Raw genomic sequence first — 15,184 nt, forward strand, 5'->3', positions numbered from 1 at the left:
ACTTTTTTTAAAGCAAGACTCTTGAATTTTGACATAAAATATCTTCTTTATATTTTAGTGTTTTTTTGTTTATGCTTCATTTTGTTCTGTTTTCCCAGTCTCTAAGGAAACCTCATTGCTCTTCACAACGTAAATTCATATTGATCTCTGAGTTAGTCAAGGGAATCGTTTAGTCGGTCTAGAAGGGAAGTATACAATAGCGCATGCCAATGTGATTATGTATTGCAATATTAAGATCATATAAAGGGCTTCCCTGGTGGCGCAGTGGTTAAGAATCTGCCTGCCAATGCAGGAGACACGGGTTCGAGCCCTCATCCAGGAAGATCCCACATGCCGCGGAGCAGCTAAGCCTGTGTGCCACAAGTACTGAGCCTGCGCTCTAGAGCCCGTGTGCCACATGTACTGAGCCTGCGTGACACACCTACTGAAGCCCGCGCACCTGGAGCCCGTGCTCCTCAACAAGAGAAGCCACTGCAATGAGAAGCCCACGCACCGCAACAAGGAGTAGCCCCCGCTCGCCGCAACTAGAGAAAAGCCCACACACAGCAACAAAGACCCAATGCAGCTAAAAATAAATAAATAAATAAATAAATAAATAAATTTATTTTTAAAAAAAGATCATGTAAATATGAAGTGGGAAAGTCAGTTTAAGAAAGGTGCCAAGCTATCCTGCTCTAAGAGAAAGCAAACACCAACTTTAGCTTCATTGTTGAAAGGGATTTTAATACTGAAAGCCTCGTTAGAATCTGAGGTTATTCATTTGCCACAACAGAATCCCATCCAATGAAATTTTAAAATGGGATGTGGTGCCGAAGGATGCCCTGCGAGCCCTGATGCTGGGTGTCCCAAACGTGTTTCAAGGGACTTACCATCAAAAAATAAAAGACTTTTGTTAAAGGAATGAAGAGAGAGGAATTAAAGGCAAATTTGATAGGAGTGATTTAGGGTAGGTTAGACTGTATCTTCCTCTGCGGGTCAGCACTGTGATACAGGGATTAAAATGATGTTTTTCTCAAATTCAACCATTTAAAAAATATTGGCACTCTAATTTGAAATTACTCTTTAAAAGTAGAAAATTCACTTGGCATTTATTATGAAATAATACTTCTCTAAATGTGCTTCCAACTGGATTTTTTTTCAAGTCCCTAGCTGTTTTAAGCCCTCATAAAAAGAAGTTATCTGATTACTTGAAAGTGCCATCTTTCATTCTGAATTCTAATCTTCCTGTTGAGGCTATTTTTAAATGGCTTAGGTCTTCTTTTCTTCCTCCTAGGATCTTAGGGTTAGGAATTCTAAGGAATCCAAAACATTATGGAGTTAATTGTTCTCGTCTGGCAGGTTATAATTAAATACTTATAGGCAAGAGAAAATGGAAGAAAAACATATCCCCAGTCCTAATGTTAAATAACATATTGGAATGTTTTATTTCAATTCAGATAACTTCATTTACTCCTTAAGTGGTAAAATTAAAATCAATATAGGTTATGTTTCAGGCAACTTACAGGGAATTACTATAGACAGAAAGAATTTAAATGCTGTAAATATAATAGACGTATTTTGAAAAATGGTTCCCATTTTCAAATTAAACAAGGTATACTGATCAATGCTTCTTCCTGACATTCTTGACAGAAAAAAATTCTGTGTAAGGTGAAGTCATGGGTGGACACTACTTTTGAGATACTTGTAGGTTAATTGGCTATGAATCTTTCTTTGTTGGTGTGGCAGACAGAATCTAAGATGGCCCCATGGATGAGCCCTGCCTCCTGATGTTCATAACTTTGTGTATTTCCTTCTCTTTTAATATGGGTGGGACCTGTGACTTGCTTCTAACCAACAGAATATGGCAAAGGTGATGGAATATCACTTCCATGATTATGATTGTGTTACCTAAGATTATACATTCCATCCATCTTGCCAAAGGAGTCCCTCTCCTTTGATCATTTTTTGAAGCAAGTTGCCATGTTGAGGGGGCACATGTGGCAAGGAACTGAGGATGACCTCTAGCCAACTGCCAGCAAGGAACTGAGGCCCTTGGTCCAACAATCACCAAAAGGAATTTAATCCTGCCAAAAACCACAGGAAATGGATCCTTCCCAACTGAGCTTTCAGATGAGACCTCAGCCCTGGGCAACACTTGATTGTGGTCTCATCAGAGAACTTGAAAAAGATGACCAAGTTAAATCATACTCATCTGTCTGCTTCATAGAAAGTGTGGGATAATAAATGTGTGTTGTTTTAAGCTGCTAAGTTTATGGTAATTTGTTATGCAGCACTACATAACTAAAGAAGCTAGCTTCTGTGATAGGACAGAGTAATGATCCCCTAAAGACGTCCACATCCTAATCCCCAGAGCCTGTAACTTTGCAGGTGTGATTCAGTTAAGGATGGAGCAATTTTCCTGGATTATCCGGGTGGACCCAATGTAATCACAAGGGCCCATATAGGTGAAAGAGGAAGGCAGGAGAGTCAGGGAGAAATTTGAAGATGCTACTTTGCCTGGGTTTTGAAGATGGAGGAAGGGGCCATGAACCAAGGAATACAGGAAGTCTTCAGAATCTGGAAAGGGTTCCAGAATGAATGCAGCCCTATTGACACCTTGATTTTATAGCCTAGAGAGGCCCGTTTCAGACTTTTGACCACCAGACTTGTAAGATAACAAATCTGTGCTGTTTTAAGCCACTAAGTTGTGGCAATTTATTACAGCAACAGTAGGAAGCTAATGCACTCTATGCTTATTTTGTGAGCATCTAAGATGAATAATGAGTCCTCCTCCAGGGGCTTGTCTGCTCCTAACAGACTGCACTGGAGCTGTGAATATTTTCTTCTTTTTCCAGAAATGAACAAATAAATACAGTGCCATTGAGCATTGCTCTAGGGAAAATGAGCATTTTTTCCACAGCCTTGTGGGCACATCCATCCTACCACCTCATACCCCTCATTCTTGCATTTACCTTTTTACTGTTTCTTCTTCAGGTTCTAAGCACGGACTGTCTTAGTCAAGGATTGTTTGGACTCAAATAATGTGATCTATTCAAGTCAGTTTAAGTAAAGAGAAATTGGGGATAAGTGTAGCAAGTAGGTCTCAGAGGAAGGAATCGTAAAGCAACTGTTCTTTTCCCCCATTGCCCATTCAGAAGAGCTCTCCAGGGCCAGGTCTTCATTAAAATCTCAGGCAGGTCTGCAAATGTATTGAGCAGTTTCAGAAAATTTCTCCAATCACTTGGACACTTGTAATCACAACAACCTGTAATCTGTAATTAAAATGTTCAATTGTCATGTAATAGTCAAAACTGCCAACTCCACAGAATTTCTCCCTTGCCCCTATTTCCGGCCTGGGAAGCCTGCACTGGGTTAAGGGGCATTCCCCAACATTCTTGTCTAGCCTTGGCTCCTTCCACATTGAAATGAGGCCAGGACAGTGAGGTAAAAAGCAGGAAAGTTCTCACTCGATTGGCACCAAGGTAATCCGACATTGGTTTCCTCTGTCCATGGAAGATCATGTAGGTTGACTTGTGGACACATTTGTAGATTTCTGGAAGACTTCTCTTTTGAGTTGTTCCAACTGCAGTTCCCTTGAGTCAGATGGTACCCAACGGCTGGCTATGTCCAGCACTGCTTAGCTTCTATATCTTTCTACTAAGGCCCTCCTGCCCCTGGAAGAAGCTCAGTTGAGCAATGCCTTCATTAAATGACCCCAGGGCACCATTTCTACCGTGTCGTCCAGATATCGTCCACAGGAATTGCACACTTAAGGCCTGTCTCAGTGGAAGGGTAATAATTTTGCAAATATAGCCTCTGCTCTTTGGGCATGTGCTGCTTCCACAGGCCTCTCCCTGTTACCATTTTTTAAAATTAAGTCATGATTAAGACCCCAAGATGAATAAGAGTCCCAAACTGTGGTTTTTAATACCCCCTTTGAAAGTATGTAGCACCCTGTTTTGGCATGTAGGGGTGATTGGCATGAGGCCTCAGTCATCGTAGCGCCCTGTAACATATGAACACTTGTAGCTTCTATCTTTCTTTCCCTCTAGGATTGGAATCCTAAGGGACCCAAAGCATTGTGGCTTTAATTCTTCTTGTCTGGCAAGTAATAATTAAGTACTTGTATGAGAGAAAAGAGAGATAAAAGCCCATTCCCAGGACTGATGATAGATATAATACTGAGATATTTTACATTAGCTGTTTTACTGATGTAAAATGGTGCGCAAACAGCCCTCAGGAATGGTGGGAACCAGGCCTGCTCAGGGGACCCCTGGCATCTGTAACCTTTACTCTTTCTTATTCAGTCATGAATGTGACTCGGCTCCCAACTCTCTTTGTCTGTGTCTCTTAGTTCTGTTTCTGGAGAGGGGACATCTGATGGCCTCATTCCAGCACTCGGGTCCAATCAGCTGTGCCCTGACGATGAGTTCTGGGCCCATTGCCTGCTGCTGAGGGCTCTGGGGGCAGCCTTGGGTAGAGCAGGCCGGGCAGGACAAACAGGCCCACACCGCGGCTGCCACACTCTGATTCCTCCTGCCGCATCATTCCACGACACTCCATCCCTACATTCACACGCCCACCCTCCTAGAGCTGGACGCCCACCTTGCCTCCACTGCTTCACTTCCATGCCTTCCACAGCGGGGAACATCTTCATCCGCATTCCCTTAAAGGCTAGTGGCAGAATTTCTTTGTGATGTAAACCAGAGCGGAATGGCCGGGTCATAGTGCTCGTGGCGCGGAAGTTTGCCTAGGGGTGCCAGATTGCTCCCCAGAACTGCTACGCGGGGCTCCATGGCCACCAGCAAAGCAAGAGCATTCATCCCATCCGCTGGGAATTCTCATTTGATTACACTGTCGCGCTATTAGTGCTTCTCATGGGAACACTGTCTGCCACTCCAATTATTGGGGCTTTCCGCCAGCCCTTGGCAACTAAGAATTGAGGGGATCAGACGGGCCCTCCCCACCATCACCATCAGTTCTGATTCAATTCTTCCTCCAGCTCTTGAATTCTAGTCCTCTTTCTCCTCTCCATTGATTTCTCTTCTTCGCTGCCCTGACTCCTTCGGTCAGGGGCCACCCCTACCGCCGCTGGGGCAAGTCACATGGTCCTCCCCAGGCAAGGGGCTTATAGTAAGGGGCTGAAGAGCACTTAATGCTAGAAATGCAATTTGTCGTGGCTTCTCCAAGAGAACAGCACTGCCACAGATCCCCTTCGCTTTAGTCATTTGGGCAGGAAATCACAAAAGCAGGTAATTAATTACCTCCTAAAGTAAAAAAAGTCAGCTCCACCTCAACGAAATGGCAAGTGACCTTTCTCCTACTCAGGATAAAAAAGGAACAAAGGAAGGAAGGAAGAAAAACTATTATAACCCATAATATGATTTTTCCCCAAGGGTTCGAGTTATTTGAAAGGTTTGGGTTACTTGGGGGAAATTAAATAAACCATTAGATTACACTGTTCTGCTTTTGGCCACACAGTGTTCCCTATGGTGAACAGTATTTCCCAATGAGCGCGCATCTGAAATGTTTATCGGCCCAAGGTCGTAGGCATTGTTACTGCAGCCTTAGAAAGCCACATGGTATGGGAAGTCACATTTGCTGGGATACTGTTTTTACATAAGAAACCTACAGTGACATTTTTCTTTCATGATGCTAAGAAGATACTGACGTTCAATGAATTGATAGAATTTTTAAAAATCTATCCCCTTCCAGAAAATTACACAGACATTTTAAGCGGCTAAAGGAAAATCGGAAGGGGAGAATCAATTTTGAGAGACCGAGTTGATGCTTTTAAAATCCAATCTTCCCTCAGCGAGTTTTATTTTAGGGCTCTGCTGTTTGGTGTCGCAGATAATATCACCCAATATAAACCGAATAGGAAGCTTTCCACTGGCTGAACATTTGATTCCAGTTTTCTCTGTGGTCTGAAAGCCCACTTGTGAGCCTTTTGATTCTCTGCCCTGGGAGCCCAAGGAACATTCGCCAACATCACACATTTTGTTTTAAAAGAGCACCGTCACCGCTAGAGTCCAGGCTTTGTGCATATCATAAATATTTTTTTTCTCTCTCTTACAGAAGCTGCAAAGAATCGATACTCCTCACTGTCATTCAGCCTTACCCTGTAAGTGTCCTGTGAGTAAAAGTGCCTGTGTGTGATCTCAGATTTCCAGTCTCCTCCTCCCACTCCACTCCAGTGACTAACAGCAGAGAGAAATAACATGCATTCACAGTACCAGTTCCAAGATCTTGGTTATTTGTATTTTTGTACTCCAAGATAGCAAATCCTTCATTGGAGAGAAAAGAAAGTGATGCGTTTCCTAAGTAACTTGAAAATCAGCTTTTCAGTGCCTCTCACATCTAGAAATGACACAAAACTCAAGAATTTCCTTGTGATTCTTAAGTTTCCAGCTTAAGCATCACAAGTCTAAAGGGAATATCTAATTGTAGGAAGTTGAAGCATGATTGTTTCTCTTACCCCCATCTAAATGATTTGGTGGAGACATTGGACATTTCAGCGGCCTTGTCAGGAAGGCGGGGAGTGATTAAAATCGTACTGCTTTCAGTTCCCATGATTTTTTTAAAAACAACTTTATCATGGTGTAATTCGCATATTGTAAAATTCACCCATTTCAAGTGTACAAGTCCATGATCTTTATAAAGTCTACTGAGGTACGCAACCATCACCACCATCCAGTTTGAGAACACGTCCATCACCCCAACTGGATTCCTCATTCCCATTTACAATGAATCCCTTTTCCTACCCTCAGTCCCAAGCAGCCACTAATTTACTATTTATTTATTTCTATAGATTTGCCATTGCTTGTGAATTTCATACATGGTCAGTGAACTAAAAAATAGCGAGGCAAATTCCTTCAGATTTTTCCCCAAACATTTACTGTCAATATCTTGTGTGGCCTTCACATGGAGCGGCAGAGATTCCAACCTACTTATGCTTTTATTTTCTTCCCCATAGAGATTTCTACATCAATTCAGAGGTTCTGGCATTTGCCAGTCTCCATCTTCTGACCAAACTCTTCATCTCCCCTGTCCTGGAATTTTCCTTCTAAGCGCTATGGGCTAGTCATTTTAGGCAGGAAAAAAATATGTATTCAAGCTTGTGATAAGATCACAAATTGAACTAACCAAGACCACAAGTTATGCCATGTAGGGTCATTACTACATATATTAAAAGCACAGTTTAATATTGAATGTTACTTTTAGTCCCAACTCTTTGACACAGCTTCACACACACACACACACACGTTTGGATTTGAAATCTAAGGAGACAGCAGGAGGTTAAAGAACCAAGACTTGCGATCTAGTTCCCAGCAGTATAAAAGGCGACTCCCACACCTGCTCTGGACCCCGGTTTCCTCATCTGTGTAAGGAGGAGGTCAGGTGGCATCCCGTCCAAGGGCCTTCCTGCTTCACCACCTCGTGACCTGGCGATTCTTTCCATATGAAGTACAGCTCATCTGTTTTTAGATTGTTTCATTTAACCCAGTTGTCACTCACACCTACTTCAAATCTATCCACACTTCTTCATTTCTTTGCAATGAACAAATGCATTTGGGTAAAGCCAATGTGAGTGTCTAACAAACGCAAGTGATGGACCAACTATAAATTCCTGGCGGAACTACAAGCTTTCATTGTCTTTCCTGAATTCTCTCTTCCTACTTTATAACCTATTAGTAATGCAAGATCAGAACCATTTTACTCCAAACCAGGTTATTTTTCCAACATGGGGTCGCATGTTACCCCCAAACAGTAAATTTAGAGGAGTTTTGCATTTAAGTTAAGGGTTTTGTCTTGTTGCTTTGCTTGCTTTTTTTGCCATTTGAGTCTGCATGACTTGTTATTCATATGAATACTCATTACTATCCGTGAATCATGGAACTTCCCTTTAACAGATAACCTGGAATCTTCTAGGAGTTCAGCTGGCTCCTGCTGTTGGGCTATATTGAAAGTCAACATTCAGGAGTGTTGCTTGTTCTTATGGCCAACGGTTGCACCTCTGTTCCCCAGAGTCACTCTCTCCCGACCAGTCATCGTAGATGAATTCTCAACTTTGACCAGCCCTCCTTCCTGAAATGCCCATCACGTACTCCACCCGCCACCTCCTCGGCTCACCAAATCCTTCTCACCTTTCAAGTCTCAGCACAAATTCTAAATGCTACCCCAGAGTTTCTCAACATCAGCACTGTTGGGTTTGGTGACAACCAAAATGTCTCCAGACATTCTCAAATGTTCCCTGGGGACCAAAATCACCCCCACTTGGGAACCAGTGTCCCACACCTAAAGTCTTCCCTTCTTGATCCAGTCCAAAGTGACTTTTTCCTCCTCTGAATTATAAGAGTTGAAACCCCAAAGTTACTTAAATAGATACATTAAATGGAGAGAGGGGTGCACATGGGAAAGGAGACTGTGAAGTTTTACTTATATTTTTGTGTTTGGATTTTCCTACAAGCAAATGGCTTTTTTTTAAAGGTTTTATGTATTTGCTGAACATTCTCTTGGCAACCAGAATTGACATACAGAAACAGAGGACCCACCAGACCAAAAGAAAGTCTATAAATTCTACTTTTATTACAGACAATAGCATTCAGCATTTTAATTTCTTTGCAACTTACTGGTCAGCATTTTTTTATGTTGTATTTCTTCTGCATAATAAGATCTGGTCCAGACAGAGAGCCGATGTTTACACCTTTTTGCCATACTCCACGTGTCCCCGGGGCACCCCAACATGACCCAGCCACAGAAATCAATCTCCAGTGAGGCCCAGGTCAAGGGAGCTTGGGAGAAAAGTCTTAGGATTCCCAAAATTCTTTGATAAGAAATAATTCTTAACAGGTTTTTGCCTTCTTATTTTAAGTATTATGGAGGACTCTCTCTCCACCATTTTTACTTTATTTCTTAGAGAAAAATTGTGGAAGTGCAGAAGGAAATACAGAAGCAGAGAAATATGTGTTGGCAATACTTATCCTCAGAGACAACCAGTGTAAACATTTTGGCCTGTTTCTTTCCAGTCTTTTTGTTCTAATGCCTTGTCAGCAGTTGAGATCATATTACATGTACACTTTTATTCTGCATCTTTTACTTAGTATATCAAGCATTTTCCCATGTCATCAAGGATTCTATATAAGCATTATATACATGGCTGTAAAACATTACATTGAAGCAAGATTTCCTTAATCAACACCCATCATTAAGCCCACTGTCTCTAATGTGTTTCTATTATAAATAATTCTGCAAAGAACATCTTTGTGTGTAAGTCTTTATCTGTATTTAATAGCTTTTCCTCAGGATTGAGTTTTAGAAGAGGAATTTTTGGGTTACTCCTGGATTTTATTTGTTTTTTTCTGACATACCATCTTCTTCCCTTATACTGTTACCATTTTTATTCCAGATCTTTCTTGGCCAGCTGCTCCCCTCTTTCCTTTCCATAGTTCCCAAGTCTAAAACTTTCAGAGCTTTCCAGTCCAACATTACCTGAGACAGAGAGTATTTAAAGAGTCTCTGTAACCTCTCCTCATACAACCCCAAGTCAGTGGGACTTGGGCTAAGTCACTCTCAGTTCTGGCATCCCTGAGCTACCATGATTCACCTTCCCTCAGGTTTCTTCTAGGCCAAAGAATTGAGAGACCTGCTTGCCTGCCTCTCACTTCCTGTCTACCTTCCACTGTGTTCCACATACCTGAGGGAGGCTACACACCTCCTCATGGAAGCTCCAGCACAGTAGATATTATCAGAACCCAGAACATATCCCCTTGGCATGTGTCATGCTGAGCATGCCGGCCCAATTTCCAACTGAGAGCACCAGTGATTCTTTGCCTGTGGGTTTTTTCTGGCCACAGGGCCATGCTCATGGAGCAGGCCAGAAGTGCTCTTTGAGCACTCCACTAGGAATTCTCACTCTCAGAAGAGCAGCCACTTCATCACTGATTGACAGGAGCTGGTGGATAAATACCCCAGCTCCCTCTCTCCTCAGTCAGTGTAACCCTGAGGCATACGGCCTGCCTTGTTTCCCAGACATTCCCAGCAGGGTTAAACGCCAGTTGCTCACAGTGGTGCCTGACTTAACAATGAATGCTTCGTTGGCTTCCTCACCCTCCCTGTCTCCCTTCCCCTGCTCACCTACCCGTGCTCCCTGGGAGCATCTCCCAAATCAGCTACCTGCTTGTGAATCCTGCTCTTAGGGTCTGCTTTGGGGGAAGTCCAAACTAACTCATCCGGTGATAACTGTTGGCTAGTTAGTCCTCACTAAGTATGTACTCAGTGCCTACTATATAAGTGTCCTTTAGAGCTACAGGGATGGCAAATTCAAGACCTTACACTTCAGCTTCAGAAATTTATCTTTTTTTTTTTTAACATCTTTATTAGAGTGTAATTGCTTTACAATGGTGTGTTAGTTTCTGCTTTATAACAAAGTGAATCAATTATACATATACATATGTCCCCATATCTCTTCCCTCTTGCATCTCCCTCCCTCCCACCCTCCATATCCGACCCCTCTAGGTGGTCACAAAGCACCCAGCTGATCTCCCTGTGCTATGCGGCTGCTTCCCACTAGCTATCTGTTTTACGTTTGGTAGTGTATATATGTCCATGCCACTCTCTCACTTTGTCCCAGCTTACCCTTCCCCCTCCCCATATCCTCAAGTCCGTTCTCTAGTAGGTCTGCATCTTTATTCCCGTCTTGCCCCTAGGTTCTTCATGACCTTTTTTTTTTTAAGATTCCATATATATGTGTTAGCATATGGTATTTGTTTTTCTCTTTCTGACTTACTTCATTCTGTATGACAGACTCTAGGTCCATCCACCTCACTACAAATAACTCAGTTTCGTTTCTTTTTATGGCTGAGTAATATTCCATTGTATATATGTGCCACATCTTCTTTATCCATTCATCTGTGGATGGATACTTAGGTTGCCTCCATGTCCTGGCTATTGTAAATAGAGCTGCAATGAACATTTTGGTACATGACTCTTTTTAAATTATGGTTTTCTCAGGGTATATGCCCAGTAATGGGATTGCTGGGTCGTATGGTAGCATATACCCTGAGAAATTTATCTTATGTATGTAGTTTTGTTTCAAACTAAGTTCTAATGACTCCTAAGAGCATCAGGAGCATGTCAGCCATCTATCGTGGCCATCTTAGCAACAGCGAATTTGGAAAGAGGTGCAGGGGTTGATTAGAGGCCTTTTAATCTTAAAATTAATTAACAGCCGGAAAATCTGATTATTCGAAATAGCCATTATTTGTCATTTCCACCACAGGATATGAAGTGCTTGTGATCAGCACCTATTGGTCGGCAGGTTGCCAGGAATTAATTTATCAGGTTTTTGGGTGGTACACATTGTATATTTTTTAGCCACAAAGAGAGATCTGAGTCAAAACTGCAGTCGTGACTGGTTTGCATACCCCATGTACCAGAGGTAACTCCAGCCAGTGGAAGAAGCCATTACTTTACTGATTCTAGTTCAGTAACCTTCAGACTTGTAGAGCTAATGTTTTTATCACCACAAAGTAATTTTTAAAATGTATATCCATTATATGAAATAGTCACAAATCCAGAACAAGAAAAATGCAACTTGTATGGATTCTTAGACTCTTATCCCAGGTCTGTTGACTTCAAAATATGTATAAAATAATATTTACTTAACTACCTTGGCTATCTAGTTTTCTTTCTGGTTTTCCTAGATTACCAGGTTTGTCATTAGGGCATGGGAAATAAATTCAGGAATGAGGCTCCAAGAAATGGGCATGCAATAGCTATAGACAGAAGAGACAAGCATCCCCGGCTTGACCAGTTCTGCTCTATGGGACCACTTTAGGGGCAAATAACCCTATGTACTTCCATAGGAACATCACTGCATTCTAAGATTATACATCAAATGAGATGCATAGAAACTACATTCTGTTAAATATACTTTTTATTGAGGCAAGGAATTATGTAACATTTTAGAAAAATAAGGTAAAATATCACATTTAAAAATTCAGATGCATAGAGGAATAAACCTCAGTATCTGGCACACTGAACACATGTGAAATACATCATTCCCAAACAATGCTGGGGAAGTGGGGTGTTACTGCATTCAAATATCTCATCTAATTAGCAGTGTCTGTTCTGGGTAGCTTTATTACAGCCGCTTCACTTGAGCTAAACGCATTGTGCCAACGTAAATATCCCCTGCTTAAAATCATTACGGGAGAATAATGTTTTCCCTTCAGCTAAAAAATGGCATATCAAAAGCAAATGAACTCCCTACTGTATGATTTGTTCATTCATCATGACTAAGCTTGGCCTGTAATTACGGTACCGAAGAGAACATCCCTGTCCCATGACTTCGGCTTTGCAGTAGGACTTTTAAAAGTCACGTTGAGCATGTTCAAAGCTACTCTTTTGAGAAGCCGTTCAGAGTTTTTCTGGTTTTTTGTTTCATTTTGTTTTTAAAGGGCAGCCGTTCTCTTAAAACATCTTGCATAAGTGGAAGAATTGAAGCTCTGGAGGCCAAAGCATCCATCTATGCCGCCCTTAAGACCCAGGGGAACTTTTGAAATAACAGGATTTTCTGAGCATTAAGGCAGAACTCCACCCAGGAATACACATCCACATGTTTTATCATCTGTTTTTCCAACAATGATTGTTTTATTATAACAACATACACATAACGTAAATCTACCATTTTAACCATTTTTAAGTGTACAGTTCTGTGGCATTAAGTACATTCAGAATCTTATGCAACCATTGCCACTATCAAGTTCCAGAACATTTTCATCACCCCAAAAGGAAACCCCATACCCATTAAACAGTCACTCCTCATTCTCCCCACCGCCCTCCCCAGCCCCGGGCAACCACTAATCTGCTTTCTGTCTCTATTCCATAGAGACAGAATTTTCCTATTCTGGACGTTTCATATAAGTGGAATCGACTCATACAATGTGTGGCCTTTTGTGTCTGGTTTCTTTCACTTATCATGATGTTTTCGAGGTTAATCCATGTTGTAGCATGTATCAGAACTTCATTCCTTTTGTGGCTGAATAGTATTCCATCGTACGGCTAGACCACATTTAACTTATCCGTTCCATCGTATTGTTTTTAAACTGATCTCAAGTATACTTGTATTTGACAAAGATGGGAATCCTTTTATTTTTTTCATTTTACTTGAAATTCAAAGTATGGGACACCCTAACTGGCTTCTGTGCTTTGAGATTAATGCAGTACACAGGAGGTTGAACCTCTGTGTTGATTCTAGAGTCAATTACCAGAATTCTTTACACAACAGCCTCAATCTCTTAGAACTGTATACATTGAAAAACGTTAGGTTGAACCATGTGCCGTTTCCAATATTTGGCCATTTTAATCTATAAAATTGCAGTTGTATGATTCAAGCTAAATATTTACCGCTATATTAGGTTCAGTAGAGAATGCAGTTCTTTCTCAGAATAAACAGATGGTGCCTGCAACATGGTAGGGAGCTCACCTACCACGTGAGTTCCCTTCCCCTCGGGCTTTGTTAAAACTATGCAATGAGGCTGATTCTCAGATGAAGGCAGTTGACCAAGATCACAGCCTGTAAGCAGGTTTTATCATTGTCCTTTCCATTTCTGAGGGAGACCAGCTGAATCCCTCAGCCCCTCTTTCCAATGAAAGACACTACAGAGGGCCTCTAAGATGAGGCAGAAGATGAAGTCGACCTTCTTTTTTCTTTTTGATATTATTTCTTATTTATTTATTTATTTTATTGAAGTATAGTCGATTTACAATGTTGTGTTAATTACTGCTGTACAGCAAAGTGATTCAGTTGAGTTTCACTTCTAAGTCAAGGTCTCCTCTCTACCTTTCACTTCTAAGTAAGGTCATAGGATCACAGGTTACCAGTAAGAGGCTGAAACTCAAGTTTTGGGCTCATAAAGCGTGGGAGCTTTGGCACGTGTGCGTGTGTGTACCCTTACCTGCTCACGTGCCCATATACCGTTAATGTGAATAACAGTAGGATTATCAATCATTTTAGAACTATCAGTGGCTCTTCTCCACCTTGTTAAAATACATAACTAATGAGCAACTTGTCATAAACCCAACATGAGATTTGGCTACCACCTCACCTTCTACATGGTACTCAAAGCTCTGTGTTGAAAGCAGGATTTATGTACTTCCACCACTGTCATTTTAAAAGGTCCTTGGAAATGTGCTCAGTAAGAACATGGAACATGCTGTTTATAGTTCTGGTCTGGTGGCTAAATCAAACTTACTGCTCGATGAACATAACAGGGTTTCAACTGCATCCATAATTTGTATTTAGTCCTTGAATTGGGCATGCACCAAACACTTTTTAGCAAAAATGTTAAATATCTGGGAGGATAAGGATGGAAAACAATTCTTACAAGGTTGGCCTTACATTACCAATAATCAGATCAAATGTTTTCTTATTTTCTAGTCTCCCAAATCAGCATTTATTAGTGCTGCAAAAAAGGCAAGGTTAAAGTCCAATCCAGTCAAAGTGCGATTCTCCGAGGAGGTCATCATCAACGGCCAAGTGTCGGTGAGTTGACAGACACCCGCTGGTGACTCAAAGAGAGGCCTTGAGGTAGGGACTTTGCACTAAGCAGAGCCAGTCGCCCCGCTGGAATGATCAGTTCAGAACTGGTTGTTGGATTTCACAGGGGTGTCGAATCTCAGGATTGTAGACGGCTTGAGAGATCGCCAGGCTGTGCCAGCTCTATTCCTTCTTACAAACCCAGAATACATAGTAGTCCGGTATTTCCTTGAATGCTTCCAGAGTTAGAGACTTCACTACTTTACAGAGGAGTTGGTTTGATTTGAGATCACCTGACATTGCCTTATGTTGAGTAGAATATGCCTCTTGGAAACTTTCACCTATTTCTCCCCATTCTGCCAACTACGCATTCTTCCATATGACAGCCCATTCTATATTTTGAGAAGGGTTTCCCCTGAGGTTTTCCTTATCCAAAATAAAATGTCTCTGTTCTTTCAACTAATCAAAATGGAAAGAAGTTAAAATGATGGGAAAAGTTGCCTATATGCAACCAGGAGTGAAGAAATACTCCCCAGACCTCCCTCCATAGGTCTTGATAGGAATCATGTTTACTCAGGCACATAATTGATCTTCAAAATGAATGATGCAAACATTGATAGGATGCTTATTTTCAATTTTTTCCCCAAAAATATAGCCTAGTAT

General features: G+C 41.5%; 1 protein-coding gene across 1 annotated transcript in view; it reads left to right on the forward strand.

The window, feature by feature from the left end:
- FRMPD4 (FERM and PDZ domain containing 4) overlaps positions 1 to 15,184 on the forward strand; it is a 176,270-nt gene that overhangs the window by 124,117 nt on the left and 36,969 nt on the right. The window contains exons 4-5 of the mRNA XM_059910961.1: positions 6,058 to 6,103; positions 14,423 to 14,527. Coding sequence (XP_059766944.1) covers positions 6,058 to 6,103; positions 14,423 to 14,527 — 151 coding nt within the window. The remainder of the gene's footprint in view (positions 1 to 6,057; positions 6,104 to 14,422; positions 14,528 to 15,184) is intronic.

This window comes from Balaenoptera ricei, chromosome X, assembly GCF_028023285.1.
Source record: "Balaenoptera ricei isolate mBalRic1 chromosome X, mBalRic1.hap2, whole genome shotgun sequence".
In the NCBI taxonomy this organism is placed as follows: Eukaryota; Metazoa; Chordata; class Mammalia; order Artiodactyla; family Balaenopteridae; genus Balaenoptera; species Balaenoptera ricei.